This window comes from Hydractinia symbiolongicarpus, chromosome 14 (genome assembly GCF_029227915.1).
Source record: "Hydractinia symbiolongicarpus strain clone_291-10 chromosome 14, HSymV2.1, whole genome shotgun sequence".
Taxonomy (NCBI): domain Eukaryota; kingdom Metazoa; phylum Cnidaria; class Hydrozoa; order Anthoathecata; family Hydractiniidae; genus Hydractinia; species Hydractinia symbiolongicarpus.
The window spans coordinates 7,005,454-7,024,034 of record NC_079888.1 but is presented as its reverse complement, the minus strand read 5'-3'; the positions used below and the strand labels follow the sequence as shown (position 1 = coordinate 7,024,034).

The 18,581-nt window shown below is 33.5% G+C and overlaps 2 protein-coding genes across 2 annotated transcripts; both read left to right on the top strand.

The window, feature by feature from the left end:
• The first annotated feature begins 496 nt into the window (after positions 1 to 496).
• On the top strand, positions 497 to 10,164 carry LOC130626140 (mitochondrial-processing peptidase subunit beta-like). The gene is made up of 15 exons (XM_057441245.1): positions 497 to 648; positions 3,928 to 3,981; positions 4,071 to 4,160; positions 4,731 to 4,817; positions 5,135 to 5,173; positions 5,337 to 5,427; positions 5,503 to 5,594; positions 6,103 to 6,209; positions 7,704 to 7,893; positions 8,141 to 8,445; positions 8,619 to 8,704; positions 8,819 to 8,849; positions 8,981 to 9,038; positions 9,544 to 9,619; positions 10,022 to 10,164. Exons 1-15 carry the CDS (start codon positions 580 to 582, stop codon positions 10,084 to 10,086), a joined length of 1,440 nt encoding a protein of 479 aa, XP_057297228.1. The 5' UTR covers positions 497 to 579; the 3' UTR covers positions 10,087 to 10,164.
• Positions 10,165 to 11,745: 1,581 nt separating this feature from the next.
• Positions 11,746 to 16,509, top strand: LOC130626142 (ras-like GTP-binding protein RHO). The gene is made up of 3 exons (XM_057441247.1): positions 11,746 to 11,906; positions 12,563 to 13,099; positions 15,924 to 16,509. Exons 2-3 carry the CDS (start codon positions 12,564 to 12,566, stop codon positions 16,348 to 16,350), a joined length of 963 nt encoding a protein of 320 aa, XP_057297230.1. The 5' UTR covers positions 11,746 to 11,906; position 12,563; the 3' UTR covers positions 16,351 to 16,509.
• Positions 16,510 to 18,581: the final 2,072 nt, after the last annotated feature.

The window sequence follows — 18,581 nt, the reverse complement described above, 5'->3', positions numbered from 1 at the left end:
TGGTGTAAAAAAAGCTCAAACTATGTATTTAAAATTCTTGGCTGGTGATTAAGCATGTGCCGTTATTCTGAATCAACCGTGTGTGTGTGTGTGTGTTTTTTTTTTTTTTTTTTTTTTTTTTTGCATAGATGATATTGCTGCTGATGCATCAACACGCCTACACATTTGGCCAAAGACACACTACATCATTCTGCACACACTACTGTATTCAAATACACAAAATACAGTCGAAATGACTAAAAGCCAACCTCGTTCCCAAAGGGTCTTGTAGCCCCTGGAGGCCGTTATCACAGAATGGCCATCAACAATCGTCGTTATCAACTTCATAAACACACGATAAAATACCCAGGCACGAGGTTGGACTAAAAGCGAAATTCTAAAAACAAAAGTAAACTGGGAAAAGGAAAAGAAAGGAGAAAGGATAAGTCAAACTCTCCACGGAACAAATTTTGAACTCTGATTTTCTGCTGCTGTTATCTTTCTTAGACAAGGCTAGGTTCGAGGTTGGCTAGTTGGCGTGACGAAATCACAACAGCTCCGCTTCGATTACTTCGCTCATGCCCCTCGAGCACGAACAAAATGGCGTCTAAGGTGGCGAGTTGTATGTTCAGAGGTCGTACGTTTTGGAGCAAGCTATGTCGACCACAGGTAGCCATTTTCTCTTATTTTTTAGTGGAATTTTTTTAATTTACGAGGAATTAATTTCTGATATTTTTATTTAAAACATTTGAAGAAGCCGTGATTACCTAGACAAAATTCCAACACAGGTTTAATTTGAATTTACAATCAATTTTAAAACGATTTAAAATGTTACACAGAACTTGCCCAAATATTCCTGAAATGCAAAAAAAGCCTTTTCAATTTCGAACCCTAGCTAGCTATGGAGTTATGTGCCTTTGCATGTAATCTACTTTTGATTAATGATTTTACAAAAGCAGTCTTGGTCATGAATATTTGCACCCGCGTACGGTTGTACGTACGCCTACACTAATACAGGCGTGCGATCAGTATCGCACGCCTAGCTTATGATTTAGGCGTGCAATTATAAAATAAAGGAGAGCGGCAGCGCAGAGTTTTTAAAGCATTGTTTTTTACTTTTTTTTGCTTCATTTTCGTTTGTTGACTTATTTATTTCAGCAACAAAATGTTTACAATCCATGTTCACAATAAGCTGCCGTATTGAATGAAGCATGTGAAAAATGAATAACCAACTTTGATTCAGACCCCAAACAACCAAGTAGTAAATGCAAGCTTCTCATTTTGAGGTACGCGATCGCGTTCCTACGCCCTATCGTGTACCTAAATTACGTGAGGTATATACGGGAAAAACCTAGTACCTCTGTTAACAGATTACTTTTAGATCTAAGAATTATTGAATAATCCTGGCCTTTTTAATCCACAAGCAAGTCTATTCAGAGCCAACCTCCCCATCCTAGCTAATTCACCGACTCCTGACTTAGTTAAAAGAACTACGTAGACATAAATCTCTTTTACCTGGCCCCTTCGTTGTTGGTACCAGGTCTTACCAAGAAATCCAGCCATGCGGAGATGAACGCCAACGGAGCACGGATGAAGCAAGTCTGTAAATATGCACTTACAGGCAGAATAGACATTTTATCATGGATTTAATGGATGCAAGTGTTATTTAAACAACTTTAAAAACGAAACCCACGTGCTATTGTCCCTATAAATATACAAAGTTTTGTATATATTTTTAACGAACTTAAAGATTATCTATACATCGCTGTCTGTTTCATAACTATCACTACTCTCGTTACTCTCTTCGTTGTCGCTGTTGTGTGTATCGTGATCCATACCTGTTACTAGAACAGGTGTCTCCATGCTGACAAACCTCCTCTTCTGCATGTATGAATTGACTGCGCTGTTCAAAATTTCTTCTTTCTCTCCATCACTCTACAGGGAGTTATTCCCAGCAATTAACAATGACTCCTCCATCGTGTTGTGTTTCATTCGACGATCCGACAATAAAATCGTTAGTGTACTAAACACACGCTCCACGGATGAATTTGAGCTGGAAAGACAAAGCACCAGTTACCTGATGTTTCGTGACCACATTTGTGCCTTCCGTAAACGCTTTTAGAGAACTCACAGAGCAGCCCTTATTTACTGGATTAGCTAGAAGTTGCTCTTTATATTTGGTGCACATCTTACACCAAATTTTTGTTACCATTGATTTTCCATCTACGTTCTCAACTTCATGGCCTATGATACTTTCTTTTTTCCAAGATAAGAATGTAGATACTTCTCTGGAAATATTTTTTGTTTTTTTTGAAGCAGAGGCCATCTTTCAATGAATGTCGCATGTAGCTAATTTTACTGTGTTTTTTAAATAAAGATGAACGCTCCACCGTGGATACTTAGAACGTCGTTCGTTCGAGAGTCTTCACAGAACATTTCTTCTCACAAAACCGAGGGCAGGGATGACTTATTGCCTGCTGTGTCGTGTGAGAGAAAGAACTTCTGGACTTCTTTTTTATACGATATACAATTTTTAAGATTATTATTAAAAATCGAATAGCACCACAGCAGGCCTCGTCAGGAATGGCGTGCGATCGCACGCGCACACGCCCACACACGTCATGTTTAAATGTTCCTGTGCGATCTTCGCACGCAAAAAAAAACACTAAATACCTCAGGCGTGCGCTAATCGCACACCAAATTAAATAATGTTCTGTTAAATGAAGGCCTACGGGAACAATATAAAGTGCCGATCGCGAGTAAAGCTACACATCTTTGAGAGTACGAGTACAAATAAATGTGAGTAAAATAATTCAGAGTGAGAGTACAATGCGAGTGCGAGTAAATTAAATAAGAGTAATCAATAATTAAACTACTCGCAAGTAAATCTTTAAAAATCATGTTACTCGCGAGTTATATTAAAGAAAAACAAAGACATTAATTTTAATTCACCATTTAATTTTTTTTTAATTTAGTTGCTCTTTTGAAATTAATAAATAAATTTTAAAGTTCAACTTTGCCGTCTTTTACTTCTTTAAATGCTTTCGCTACTTTTGTTGTATGAAATCACTTCCGGCATGTTCTTTCGCACAAATCACTTCCAGCATGTTCTTTCGCAGAAATCACTTCCAGCATGTTCTTTCGCAAGCACAAAGTCAGCATGATATCTAATTATAGTTTTGGTGATCAATTGCCACATGCGAATATTTTTCAACAAACGTTGCTTTACAACTCAGACAACAATCTGTATAGTTTTAAAACATCGCCATAGAAACAGGACGTCACAAAGCTTGTTATTTTTTGTGAAAAATATAAAAATAAAAAATATTTACAAAAGTTATTAACTGAAAGAGTTTTATGACTGTAACTTGCATGTTTTATAATTTTTCTTCGTTCTGTTGCTAGTCGTATACTTTTTTTTTCAAAAATAATGAATAATGAACGCATCGCACATTTTAGTTTCGTTGCAACAAATTACCTGCTTTTCAAAACATGGCAAAATAAGTGTTGCTGTATGCGAGTTCTATGATTATTCGAAAAAAAAAATGGAACAAAAATGAGCACACGCCATCGCACGCCATTGAAATTTATGCCGTGCGAACAACGCACGCCTCAAAATTTTTAAGAAGTACCATGACGTGCGAAGCTCGCACGCCAGCATTTTTCTTCCTGACGAGGCCTGCCACAGTATTTCTGTAGCCTAAATGATTTTAGTTAATGATAATGGCCTACCTTACTAAAAATCGAATGTAATTATTTTGTAGTCACAAGAAGTAGGAGTAGCTCAAACAAAACCAAAATATTGTTATTTAAAAATTTCACAACAAAATACGTCGGCAATTTTTTGCCGACGTATTTTGTTTCTTCCATAAAATCAATGCTTCTGAAAATTTTGTGATATAATTCAAAGTGTGCTTAAGAATCTAATTAGAATTACTGTGTTTCTAGATTTCTTTGTATTCAGTCAACAGATCACAAAGTACATTGTCAGCATATGAAGAGGTATGTGCTTAACAAATATATCTTTAACAAGCTGCTATTAACATTTCGATTTTAATTTCTGTTTTTATGTGATTATTGTTTTATTTTAGTCATTATATAATGTACCTGAAACAGTAGTCAGTGCCTTACCTAGTGGACTTCGAATTGCATCAGAAGATTCTGGTATTGATACTTGTACGGTCTGTATCATTTTTAATAAGGTCCAAATAATAAAAGTTTAATCCAGTGTTTGTTATCTTATTTTCTCAAAGGGGAAAATGCAGACCTCTTCAGAAGAGGTGGCAGTATAAACACACTCCTTGCAAACATGGAAATTAATTAAGGAGTCCTATTGACAGCACATTCTATGACACATAAAAACTTGACTAAAGTGGCACACCTAAGATCATGTTTAAAATGCTTGATGTGTGCTCTGCTGCTTAACCTTCCAAAACATTTTTCAGTCCAGTAGTAAGATTAAAAATGCAAAAAAATTGTATATAGGATATTAATATCTTTAATTTTACAAATCTCTTTTAATTTTACAAAAAAATGTTTTGTTATACATTTTAAATTAAAGTTTGCATTAAAGAATTTCTTTTCAGAAAGCTTTACACAAATGTTGGTAATTTTTCTTTTATAAATTGAAAATGTATAGGCTTATTACTTGCCGAACAATTAAACAAATTTGCATCACACATGAAAAACAAGCCCCTGTGTGGATTACATAGAGAATGAATAGTAAATGATTTTCAAAATTTACAATTTAGGTTGGTGTTTGGATTGATGCTGGAAGTCGTTTTGAAAATGAAAGTAACAATGGAGTCGCACATTTTTTGGAGCACATGGCATTTAAGGTTTAAAAAGTTTTATATAAGTAAAATGTAAACAATGAAAAGTTTGTAAAAGTTGTAATCTTGATACATGTGCTTTGTAAGTTTCTTAGTTGCACAAGTGTGTACCTCATATTTTTATGCAAATGTTTCTTAGTTGGACAAGTGTGTACCTCGGTATTTTATGCACATGCACCTAATTTTTTAAAACCTTTTTTTATAAGAATATAGTTGGATAAAACATCAGAGTAGTACGACAAGATACTGTTAACTGAACTATGCTAACTTTTTTACATTTTTTGTATAATTGTGTGAATGTAAACTTTTGATTAATTTTATAGGGAACAAAAAATAGGTCACAATTGCAGTTAGAGCTTGAAGTAAGTTCTTAATCTCCAAACAACTGTGTATGCAGCTTTTGAACTTGAATGCATGCGTGCAAAATGTTCAGTTAAAAATTTATGCAAAAGCGGTTTCGTGTTTTTTTTCTATTATAACAAACTTTGCACACTGGTCAGTTACGGGATATCTTCCATGCTTTAGGTGGAAAATATGGGAGCACACTTAAATGCTTATACATCACGTGAACAAACTGTTTACTATGCTAAATGCTTCAAGAAGGACTTACCAAAAGGTATCAAAAATATATAATTTCCTTTTTTTGTATTTGTTTTGTTATTTTACAATTGCAAATAATTTTGTTTTATAGCTGTAAATATTCTTGCTGATATCATACAGCACCCTGTACTGGATGAAGGTGCAATCGAAAGAGAAAGGGGTGTTATTTTGCGTGAAATGCAGGTTTGATATTCTTAATTTATCAAAGCTAAAATGTAAAATGATCAAAATAGGTTTCTATAAGACTGTTATTTCCACTGTAGTAAAAATAGCTAGTGAGCATTTTTTGCATGTTTCAAGATTAAACTATGGAAATTAATTCCCACTTTAGAGGAAAAATGTGTAGAATAAAATTGCTGCCAACAGATAATACGCATTTGCTAAGAAATGTAAAAATAATAACAACTTTGAGTTTATGGAAGCATATTAAAAAATATGTAACAGGAAACAACAAAACGAGATGTGGATAAGAAGACATTTTCAGAATACACCTATGATTTTTTTAGTTTAACTTCTACCAATGTATCTCCAAACATATTTGTGATTTTGTAAATCATTCACCCCTGTCAAGGTTGACACGATTGACAAGGTTGTCACTACAATATAAAGTGTCACAGCAATAGTCAGCCCACTATAAAGAGAGGGGTTAATTGTTTTTCCTAACTTAATCATATTATTGTTGTTGTTTCAGGAAGTTGACACCCAATTAGAAGAAGTAGTTTTCGATCACTTGCATGCTACTGCATATCAAGGAACACCATTAGGAATGACTATTCTTGGACCATCAAAGAATGTCAAGTTAGTATTAATTTCCTCCTGTTTATATTGTTGTTTTTTAAAAAATCACCTATATTATAATAAAACTCACTGTCTGTCTGTTTAAAACCTAGAAGTTTTCTAATTGAAAACGTCATTGTAATCCTTTCCTAAATGTCGTTACTTTATGCTAAGAGTAAAGCAAGAATGCACGAAATAGCAACGTGAGAAATAATTCTGACAGGTGAATTTGCTGTGGAATATTCCATGGGCTAATGACTGGTTATCTTTTAATCACCTCAAAAAGTAATAAATACATTCTATGAGGAAGGTTTGAACATATTTATATCTTTTTTCACTGAGTAACTGAATCAACTAAGCAGCAAGAGGGAATTTGACAGTATTCAGACTTTGACCTGATTATGGTAGGTTTTTACTATAAATAAGACTTTATTTTACCTGTTTATAGTAGCTATTATAAATTTAATTTTATAATCTGTCCCAACAATATAAAAAATAGTAATTTTCAAATAAACGGTAATAAAATTAGGCCCCTCTAACTAACATTTAATCCCTTTAGTTTTTTAACTTCTCGAGTGTTGGGTAAATTATATAACCTAGACCAATCCACGCACTATTGGCATTTGTTATTGTTTTTAAAAAAAGTACTGTTTTGATCTTAATGAAAACAAAAACCTGGGCAATCTTCTCGAGAGACTTTACGGTTCATAGCTATGTCTGATATAATAACAGAGTTTTAATAATATTAATGTTTTATTGTTTTGACCATTTTTTTATTTGTGATGATGAGCCACGGAATGCAGATTCTCCTTTTACATTTGTGATGTAAGGCACGGAATGCAGATTCTCCTTTTACATTTACGACAAAACTTTGGTGGCAGCCAATCAAATGGCTAGCTAAATAAGCGACATGTTAAGTTATTCACGTTCTTCATGAAAAAACATTTTTTCTGTAGAAGTGATACTTACTATTTGAGAATACTATAACTTTTATTATTTCCAGCGGTAAAAAGCATGTGTCAAAAATTAGTCAGGAAGTGCATTTACTTCGCGTTTATTTTCTTTCTATACATTTACTACACTGGTTGGGTCCGAATTTACAGGAATCTATGCATTTCCAGTTTCAGGCAATAAGACTTTCATTTGGCATCTGATCTAATATAATAACATTTTTTAGAACTATAAGTACAATGATTTCCAGTGATAAAACCGTGCATCAAAAATTGGTCCTGAAGTGACTTTACTCTGCGGGTACTCTCTTTGTATACATTTAACTATACCGGCCAGGTTCGGGATTTACGGGAATACGCATATTTCATGTTTCCTGCTAATTAAACTGCTTTCACTCAACGTCTGATCAAAAATGATACCATTTTTGAAAACTACAAGTTTAGTGTGCGTGAGCCTTTGCATTTAGGGCACTAAATAGGGCTTCAACATTAGTCAACGCCTGTTAACTATGATGTAGAAACAGTATGACTGTTAAAGCTTTATATATTTTTGTTACTGTTTTAGATCAATCACGAAAGCTGATCTACAAAATTACATCGACACACATTACAGCGCACCACGTATTGTGTTGGCAGCAGCTGGTGGTATTGACCATCAACAACTTGTTAAATTAGCAGAAGAAAATTTTGGTGGATTGAAAACCACCTACAATGAAGAAGAAAAACTAAAACCATGTCGATTTACTGGCTCAGAAGTAAGATGAATTTCTTGTAAAATAATCCCTTGTAAATGTTTTAAGTGTAGTATGTCAACTGTAAATGTTTATTGTTTTTGGTGCTTCCCTGAATGTAGGATTTGTTCCACCTTATCCTGACAGAATCTCATAGGATTTGTGCAACCCCCCCCCCCCTGACGGAATCTTTTAGGAATTGCGCCATCATCCCTGACAGAATCTCATAAGATTTGCACCACCCGCTGACAGAACCTCGTTTATTTCACAGGTACGTGTTCGTGACGATGATATGCCCCTTGCACACATAGCGTTAACGGTGGAGGGTTGTGGGTGGTCAAGTCCTGATTACTTTACTTTAATGGTAGCCAACATGATATTTGGCAGTTGGGACAGATCTCTCGGTGGTGCAAAAAATGTTGCAGGTCCACTTGCAGCTGATGTTCACAAAAATAATTTGGCTCACAGTTACATGTCTTTTAATACCTGTTACACGGATACTGGTTTGTGGGGCGCTTACATGGTGTGTGATCGCATGAAAATTGATGACATGGTGTATGTTGCACAAAGAGAATGGTTAGCAGTATTATTGTTCTGTTTCCATAATTTTTTTGTATTATCTATGTTCATACTTATCAGTATTATTTATTGTATCTTAAAATCAGAATGAAAATTTAAGGACAAAAAAACAAACCTGGTGTGAAGCTGGTGTTCTATGTCTCTTCTTATGTTACGTATCTCGTTTTCAGGATGAGGTTATGTACTAGTGTAACGGAAGCCGAAGTAAATCGAGCAAAGAACATATTGAAGACGAACATTTTGTTGCAATTTGATGGTAAGCATTCTCATGGTTTTCCGCAACATTAGTTTCTGTCCAAGACAAAATTCACGCAACTAATAATAGACTTTAAATCTAAATATACACGCATGATTTTCTTTCATTATACAGGTTCTACTCCGATTTGCGAAGATATAGGAAGGTATGTATATCATACGAGTTTTTTGTATCGTCGTATTTCTCTATTGAAGTTATGTAAGGCTCATTGACATCCAATTAGTGTGTTTACTGATTATCATTGCCTTTTTTAATTTTTTATGATTTGATTTTTAGACAAATGCTGACTTATGGCCGCCGAATTCCGTTGCCAGAACTTAACCAGAGAATCGATGTAAGTTTCAGTATTCACATTCACATTCTCTATGTTTTACCGTTATGTTGTTACATCGTTTTTCTCTTAGAAAAGGTTTTCTGATACTGCTTTAGGTGACCACACCTTCTAAAATCTTTTAAATAACCTAAAATTTGGATGCAAACTATAGGCTTGTTTATAAATGTTAAATAATTTTTGTCCGTTTTTAGTGTTTTTTCTTCAAATTTGACCCTTCTCAATTCTCCTCAATTTTAAAAAATCCTCTTAAAACTACTCCAAAAATAGGTTTTTAAATTGTTGTACAACCCCAAGGACTGTTGGCTTTTTATAATAGTAGGACGTAAAGTCGAAGTTTGTTTAGCTATTTCAATGTTAAAACGTCAACAGACCCTGAGAGGTTTGTCGTTTTTTTAAACAGTTTAATACAACAGTTCTACAAAAGTATGTTAACGCTTGATAAAAAATGTTAATATTCCAAGAGATTTGTTTTTTTGCCGGAAGAATTAACATAGTTTTTATATAGATGATTGACGCCAAAACTGTTAAAGATGTTTGCACGAAATATATTTACGACAAGTGTCCTGCAGTAGCTGCAGTTGGTGAGTTTATTTAACGAATGATGTTTATACAAAATCAAAATCCAAGAAAAATGTTCGAATGTTCGAATGTTAATTTAAGTTCGGATCTGCACGCCGTTTGAAATAAGGTGTTTGTTAAACGCGCTTAACGTCGGTTTCCTTATTTGTTGAGCAAAAACATTCTTGTCGCAACAGTTGCACAACAAGCATTGCACAAAAGTTACAGACTTCAACGGAAACCGACCTTAACGTCTTACTTCGCATAGCCAGATTTGTGTAAAACAATATTTGAGTTGACCCTAATTTCAATTGTCCCGCCACGACTTATAAAGTAATATATGATATATCTTACAGTTTCGCCATGTTAAATATGCTCGTAGTTTGTGTTGCTTTTAAGCCTGTTTTTTTTTCTTTCATTTTTAGGTCCTGTCGAGCAACTTCCCGATTACAATCGTGTAAGAGGAGCGATGTATTGGTTACGTTTATAAGCGGAAAGTTATTGAAACAAGCATTGTAGAAATTATGACGAGTTTTTCAATCTTAAGAAATTATTTTGTGAATATTAACCTACTTGGTTTTGCCTTTACTTTCATCAGTATCAAACGATTTTCCAAGATTTATCCTGGCGCATGTTTTTTCTCAGTTTTCTGAAAAATAGAGAATGAGAAAAATATGCGCACGTCAAAATACCGTGCATAATTATTAGTTATTTTTCTATAGTTCAAATCTTTTTTTATTCCAAAATTTATTTACAGAAAAAGTTTAAGTGTCGTAAATGGGTACGGTACGGTTTAAACCCCCGTCTTACTCTAGACCACGCTTCTTCCAATTTCTCAGAGGTGCAAAATTTTTAAACTGAATTTTGGACTCGTTACAATTGCAGCTGCGAACCTTTATGTTTTGCGAAATTTTACAACAAAGTCCCACCCACGTCCCCAGGGATTTTTACTTCTTTAATGCTTTCTTATATCAAAAATGCAAAAATCCCTGAGGACAGGGGTGAAATTTACGCAAAATATTGATACAACAATGTTAACCAACATGATGGCGTTTTCGTCTTTTGTTTTATTGGGATGGCTAGTCGGAAAGGTACTTAAATGATTGATTGAAAATATCTCGCATATTTTAACATTTTCTCTTATTGTAGAAAAAGTACTTACTTTTACATCCCTGTGGTATTTTAGCCAAAATAAATTTTATTTTTTACCAAGAATTATTTACCTTTGAATTTCGGTTGAATTCTCGAAATTTATGCACGCAAAAAATGTTTCCCCAAATTCGCAGAATTTAGTTTGTGAGAAAAAAATTCCGGCTAAGATCTATTTTATTTAATTCATTAGACTTTTATCAAAAAATTATCAGCAACAGACACCTAACTCGCATTCGCTTTTTGTTTGTGATATTTTCCAAAATATGAAATGGAATGGGCTGAGAATCCGAACTTTGTCTAAAAATGTAATTTGTTTACGACAGGCATCACTTATTTATTTAAACTTTGTGCATTATTATAGAAATTAAGTTTAAATTACGTTTCAGCGGAAAAGTCGCCTGCACTTGTGCTATAGTGAAAAAATTGTAATATTAAGTTCGGTCTTTAAGTAAGTTTCAATCAAGATTTGAGTGGACAGTTTTTTGATGCGCGCTTACAGAAACTGTACCCGAAAATACCGGGTCCAATTTGGATTCGCGGGTGCAGGAATTAAGTAAATAAACACAATGGCAATTTATTTTTAGAAGCCAATCAAATTTTGATTTAACTCACGGTCTGGAAAATACACAGCGTCTGTCACTATGTTGCCGCCGAACATTTAAATTGCTGATAAGTAGATGTTGATAAAAAACATGCTTAGGTCTTTAAACCAAAGTTTTAGAATACTTCCATATTACTGGTTGTTTTTCGTTAAATATTGCTGATTTGTATTTTCGGATTGTGTATTCTCAAGACGACGACATTTTACTCGCGAATGTTTCAGAAAGTATTGCACATACGGGAGGTGGAATTTTTGTTCTAGCCAATAAGATCACACGATTGGCTTAAAATTAACCAATAGCATCGAAGGATGATGCTACTCTCCATCGTTCAAAACCCAATGTTTATATTCACCAAATTAACAACTGCGCCGTAGGCGTGTTAACGTTGCTAAAGAATATAACAGTTTAATTGACGGACTAAAACAAGGACTTTCATTTGTAATGTTGTGGAATCAGAAATCGACATTAGAAAAGGCATAAAGGTGTGGTGAAAAGTTTGGTGACCTATTGAGGGTGCATAGCTAAATACTGTAACGACATAGTGAAACTAACAAAGGTATGTAAATTTAAAATTATTGAAGTACTGCTAGTAAGTTTATAGGTTGAATTATAATTTTTATTAATGGTAGATTTTTTTACCGTCGGACCTTCAAAATTGCAAGAATTAGCTAGCTAGCTCGCTAGCTAACTACACTGACTCGGCTAATGATAATTTGATCTCTTGCTATAACCAGATCAAAGTGTAGTTCTATCAACTATTATCTTCAACTAATTACACAAGGAAGGAGGTAAAATATAAAGGGATTTTTATAAAATGTTATGAACTAGCTAGCAGAACTGTCTTATCTACGTTTGAATGTCACAATACAATTATGCAGATATATTTTTAATTCTTGCAACAACTTCTCCTTTTAAAATACATCTTTGTAGCTTTACATCTTTGTACATATGTAACGTCAATTTTAAGAAGCGTTATAAGTATAGTAATACGTTAACAGTCCAATTATATCTGGCTAGTAGTTGAAAATACGGTGTGTCTAGGCTTCAGCAAGTAACTATAAATAGCTAAGCAGTTAAACATGAAAAATCAGGAGCAGTAACTAATTACTTTTCACGCATAAAAAAATCCGTATTCCTGGCTAAGGTAAATTTGTACCTGTTTCGGCTAATTTTTCATTTATTAAAATCTGTAATTTTGTTTTTCTTTGATAGAATGGCAGCCATTCGTAAAAAGTTGGTAATTGTTGGTGATGGAGCTTGTGGAAAAACTTGTCTCCTTATTGTGTTTTCCAAAGATCAATTCCCAGAAGTGTACGTACCAACTGTATTTGAAAACTATGTTGCTGATATAGAAGTAGATGGCAAACAAGTCGAATTGGCATTGTGGGATACAGCTGGACAAGAAGATTACGACAGATTGAGACCGTTATCATATCCTGACACTGATGTTATTCTTATGTGCTTTTCCATAGATTCACCAGACAGTTTAGAAAATATTCCTGAGAAATGGACTCCAGAAGTAAAACACTTCTGCCCAAATGTCCCTATTATTTTAGTTGGCAACAAAAAAGATTTGCGTAATGACGAAACTACAAAATGGGAATTACAGAAAATGAAGCAAGAGCCTGTAAAAATTGAACAGGGAAGAGAAATGGCAGAGAAAATTAATGCTTTTTCATATCTTGAATGTTCTGCTAAATCTAAAGAAGGTGTACGTGAGGTTTTTGAAACAGCAACACGGGCTGCACTTCAAGTCAAAAAGAAGAAAAAGGGAAAATGCATTCTGCTGTAACTTGATATATTCGTGAGTTGATAACATTCTATGAATGCTTTGTATAACAACATGCTGTATTGGAAAATGCATTGGAAATCCCTATTTGGTTATGGTGCCAACAGAATAACATATTTAACATTTTCAACAACTGTTACAATGACATTTTTGGCAAAGAAACATTTTTCCTTGTAGCACATTGATATGCCTTTGTGTCTTTTTTCAAGGTAGATGTATGTTTTTTTTTGTTTAGGAAAAAATTAAAATGTTACGGAAAACCAACTTATTTTCAAAACTCCTAGTTAAGTTATTTGTGAAAGTTTTGTAATCTAGTGTACCTAGAGACATTTTGTGAATGTTGATGTGGTATTTCACGAAAATAATCCTTTGTTTCTCTACTTCTTTCATGGTGATATTTAAGTAACAATAGCATTCTTATGTAAATTATTGAAAAAAAAATTTGTACAAGTTTCATATTCTTGATGTGTAAAGATATTTTTATTTTCTATATAAATACCTAATTTTTGTGTATTCTGAAATTAATCGACAGTTTTTGTATAATGTGGACAATCTTCATTGCTAACAAATAAATATTACCTACATGGAGAAAGATTTTAGTTTCCCGAACGTAACAATTTCCAATCTGCCGGAAAAAAGATAAAATGCCTGCCAGTTTTAATATGATTTTTAGTCAATCATGTTTTAGATATAGTATAAGATCATAGGTCCTTTAACTGCAAACTCGCGAAACAATGAGAAATTTAAAAAAAAAAGAATTCATTAAATTGCAGGGCTCTTGCTGCTAAGCATTTTAAGGCCAAAACAAACATAGCCTAAAAACATGAAAGTAGAGGCTGGTTGACAGTAAAGCCTTTTGTGTGTCCTTATATATACTGGAAAGATAACCTTAACACTTTCAGAAAGTCAAATGAAAAATCCTTAACTTGAGGAGCCGTGAAAACTATAATATATGCGATCCTTTGTCAGTGGTTTAGCCAACCACTAAACACTGGCTGAGAATTGGATTTCCTTGAGTAACGTTGCTGAACACGTCCGTTATTGTTGAACCTTTTGAACAGACCTGTTGACAGCAATCATTGGAACACAAAATGATGGTGCCAATAAACTAATTCTTCCTAGATGACTAAACTTTCTTTGCAAAAAATTGCTTGTCCCACTCACTGTCGCTATAAAAAATTGCCACAAGATGTTTCTCAGTTAAATACTTTACGTTGATTAATTTTCGCAAATTTTATCCATGGGAAAATTTGTCTGCGCGAAATTTCCCAGAAAGGTCAATACATAAAACTGATCTAGGCGAAGGTTCAATTTAAGGCTGTCTTATTTCAACAAATAGCTAGAAATGATAAAATTGTAGTAAAAGTATCAGCAGATTCGCGAAAAATATTTTCACCAAATATCTTAAAATGACTAATTCGTCAACAAATCATCGCGCAAGACATTTTTGCACCTCGCAGAAAAAAGTTTACGGGAAAGTTAATTATTATTGGGTACACTGCTTGTTTCTATGGAATTTCCTAAATGTTAGGCGAAATTACTTGCCCCCGGTAACAAACTGAAACCCCTATTCCCGTTTTACACATCAATTGAAATGTGGTGTTAAATCGAGTCCTTTAAATACGGTTCGCCTCTGAGAAGATGCATAGCTTACGCATATTTAGAATTATATATATAACAACCAATCACAGGATAGTGGTACATACAGTCCTCAAAATACACTGCGTTCAAATTTTGCTGACGTTCGCTGATTTTAATTGCGTTACTTATCTGTTGACAAAATATTCTTATATTTTTCTTAATAAGTATGTGGTTACAATTTATGCTGAATCGGATTATAAAGTCGTGTATTTTCAGGACGAAAGTATGCAAAAGTCGAATTGTTCTTGTTTATGGGAGCACACGATTGGTTTAAAATGAACCAATCATCTTTAAAGTTGTGATAATTTCCGCCGACTAAAGCTTGAATTTCGTGTCTAACATATCTTCATCGTGTTTATAGCTATAAAACATATTTATTCCCTTTCTCAACCAGAACATCCACATTTATTGGTCATATAAAACATATTCTACATTGGATAGGCAAAACGACAACAAAGAAATTAAACAAGGTATATGAATATATATTGTGTTCGCAGCTTTGTTTCTGTGTAATGTCCTTCTTAAAGAATGGAAATGTATTAACATTCCAATAACAATAGTTAGTTCTCAAATAATCAGGCAGTTGCACTAAAATGCTTAAGATAAAGACTTATTGATATGATTCTGTGTAACAAGCTGAATAAATTTCTTCTTCAATTTTCAATTAAAAGAAAAGCATATAAGTTGTGAGTCCCGTATTTCCTAATTTGACTGAATAGGACAAACATTGACTTGACTTGGTCTGCAAATTTGTTAAAATAAATACAAACTGACTCGTTAATATGAAGCCATAGTTAGAACCACAGTATGTATTCTGTTTTTTTACAATCTATAGTCAAACCGTTTCGATTACCCACCCTTTAAAGTCAGATTGTGGATTTGCAAAATAAACTACAAATGAAAATAGTAATACTGTCAGTTGAAAGCACTGCATGATTTTTTTTTAGAATTTGTAATTTTTTCTCGTATTTTTATATCTTGATTTTTAGACATGGCAGCCATTCGTAAGAAATTAGTCATTGTTGGCGATGGAGCTTGTGGAAAGTCCTGCCTACTCTTTGTGTTCTCTCAAGATGAGTTTCCAGAAGTGTACGTACCAACTGTATTTGAAAACTATGTTGCTGATATAGAAGTAGATGGCAAACAAGTCGAATTGGCATTGTGGGATACAGCTGGACAAGAAGATTACGACAGATTAAGACCGTTATCATATCCTGACACTGATGTTATTCTGATGTGCTTTTCCATAGATTCCCCAGACAGTTTTGAAAATATTCCAGAGAAATGGACTCCAGAAGTAAAACATTTCTGTCCTAATGTACCTATTGTCTTAGTTGGAAATAAAAAAGATTTGCGTAATGATGAATATACAATAAGAGAATTGCAAAAAACAAAACAACAGCCTGTAAAATTCGAACAAGGAAGAGAAATGGCTGAAAAAATTAATGCGTTTTCATATCTTGAATGTTCAGCTATGTTGCGAGAAGGTGTACGTGAAGTTTTCGAAAGTGCAACACGAGCTGCGATTCAAGCAAAGAAGAAAAAAAAGGGAAGTTGCGCTGTGTTGTGATTGTGTTTATGAAACATCCGAATTATACGATGCTTAAAAAAAGTATGTTTTGCTGGTAATAAGTGCATTGTGATTATTGGAAAATACTTTTAAATAATTTATATCTTCATATGTAAAAATATTTTTTATTGAAAAAAAAAATTTATGCACATAACGAAATATTTTGGTTACTGCTTCTTTGTTCCTCTGTAAAGCAGTTATTGCAAGAAATAATCAATGTTTTCAGAATTTATCATTTTGAAAACGTCAAGTTCAAGAACTTGATTTTATGATTATATCTTTGATATAGAAGGACATCAATGGCATCAATTCAGCGTTACCAAATTGTTACTTAATCAAGTCCTTAAGTTTATAGTCCTTAATGTGTAACAGCAACCTGTACGTTACCGCTGACGATAAAAATTATATAAAAACAGTTAAAGATATCCATTTTCATATCTTAAATGTTTAGCTATGTTACGAGCTGCCATTCAAGCAAAAAAAAAGAGAAGTTGTGCTGTCCTGTGATCTTTTTTCGAAATGAATATAAGATAAATGAAATCAAAAGGGGCGCTACATGTGTCTTAAGTTTTTACACAACGGTCATGTAAGCACTAAACGCCTTCGTCTAGGTAGCTACCTTCAACAAAGCTCATGTTTATTGTTATGTAAAAAACGGTGAAAAAAGTATATAAAATACGTTGTCGGTCAGTGATATAGGGTATAACTATCTACTCACTCGCATCACAGCAGATGCTGTATCAATAGGCCGCTAAATATATATATCAAAGGTTTTAAAATATGAGAGTTGATTGAAACCGTGACTTTTACATTTATAAAAACTTCTGCATTCATAAAGTTGCATCAAATTTAATCAATATAAAAGCATTAGAAGTCAAGAATGAGTAATCTGTTTTGATCCTTTTCTGATATTAAATTTTTGCTGATACATTTTTCTGCAAGCACTTTTATCGTGAGACATCGCAAAATTGAGTGGAGGATACGTGATCTTGTTTGTAGCTGGTTATTAATAATGTGTGAGCACGGAGGCTGCTTTTTTAACCTCTTTTTAAAGATATTTATTTTAAAGAATCTCAACAGGTTTCACTTCGCGAGAATTTTTCGCGAGAATTTTTCGCGAATCAAAACGATTGTGGGATTTTGTTCATGAATGTTTGTTTTTGGTTTCCATTGGAATTGAAACATTTACTGAGTTAAAAATTCATAATAAATACTAAGATATAGTAAAAGAAAACATGCTAGTTTTGTGTTATTTTAACCACGGGTTCGCCTGTCATTTATTTATTACATTTTGTGTGTTTCGCTATAACGATTACCATCTTGTATGACAGTCAAGCGTGTGCGGGTATTATAATTGCTTTACAGAATAAAAAAGCAGAAACCTAGAAAAACATACAATTTGATGCTCGTAAAAATTATCTAAGTGACGAAATGTTTTTTTTTAATGGATTAATAATTTGGAGTTGAAGATGATAAAAAGAATCTGAAGGAGAAAAAGATATTTATTTTTAGATATTGATATTCATTTCTTCGTTTTCTCAGTGCTTTTTAAGCTGCTTGTTAATCTACTTTTTTCGCACGAATTTTAATATACTTTTTTCGCACGAATTTTAACATACTTTTTTCGCACGAATTTTAATATACTTTGTTCGCACGAATTTTCTACGCTTTTTTGATATCGTAGCAGCACAGAGTTGACTTCGTCCACATGATCAGTCCCGTCGTAAAACTGAATTCTCTAATTTTATGAATCAGTGAAAAGTAACGCATTAACGCAACAAATAATAGAAGCACTATTTCCGACGTTCTGCGATAAGTTGGAAACATAGTTTCTTCTCGGATTCTGCACGATAATGTAACCCGTCTTTTCGGGTTATGCGCATGCGCATCAGAATAGACATCGACAACTGTAAAGTGACTAGCTTCACAGGTTTTTTCTTAAAAAATACGCACAAAAAATGCAATCCACGTTTGGCCGTGTGGATACTGGGAAAGGTTTTTATCCAGTTACTGATTAAAAGTCAATGTCAGGTACAGAGATCTGTGATGAATATAAAATATGTTCTATAAAATATGTCATGCGATGTACCAACTATCAATTTACTCCATACTAATATACCGCCCGTACCTATATACCAAAATACTCCAATACTGTTGTTTTTCCTGTTCTAATTCATTGTTAGAGAGATGTGTAAAGAAGAAAGAATATTGCTTATTGCGCCCTTTTAATG

Bases quoted from the DNA above. Each gene is read 5' to 3' on its own strand.
- LOC130626140 (XM_057441245.1), top strand. From the start codon at position 580: ATGGCGTCTAAGGTGGCGAGTTGTATGTTCAGAGGTCGTACGTTTTGG. The intron at 3,982-4,070 runs GTATGTGCTTAA...GTTTTATTTTAG, and splicing joins CATTGTCAGCATATGAAGAG to TCATTATATAATGTACCTGA. The intron at 5,428-5,502 runs GTATCAAAAATA...TTTGTTTTATAG, and splicing joins CAAGAAGGACTTACCAAAAG to CTGTAAATATTCTTGCTGAT.
- LOC130626142 (XM_057441247.1), top strand. From the start codon at position 12,564: ATGGCAGCCATTCGTAAAAAGTTGGTAATTGTTGGTGATGGAGCTTGT. The intron at 13,100-15,923 runs TCAAGTCAAAAA...AGTAGATGGCAA, and splicing joins ACAGCAACACGGGCTGCACT to ACAAGTCGAATTGGCATTGT.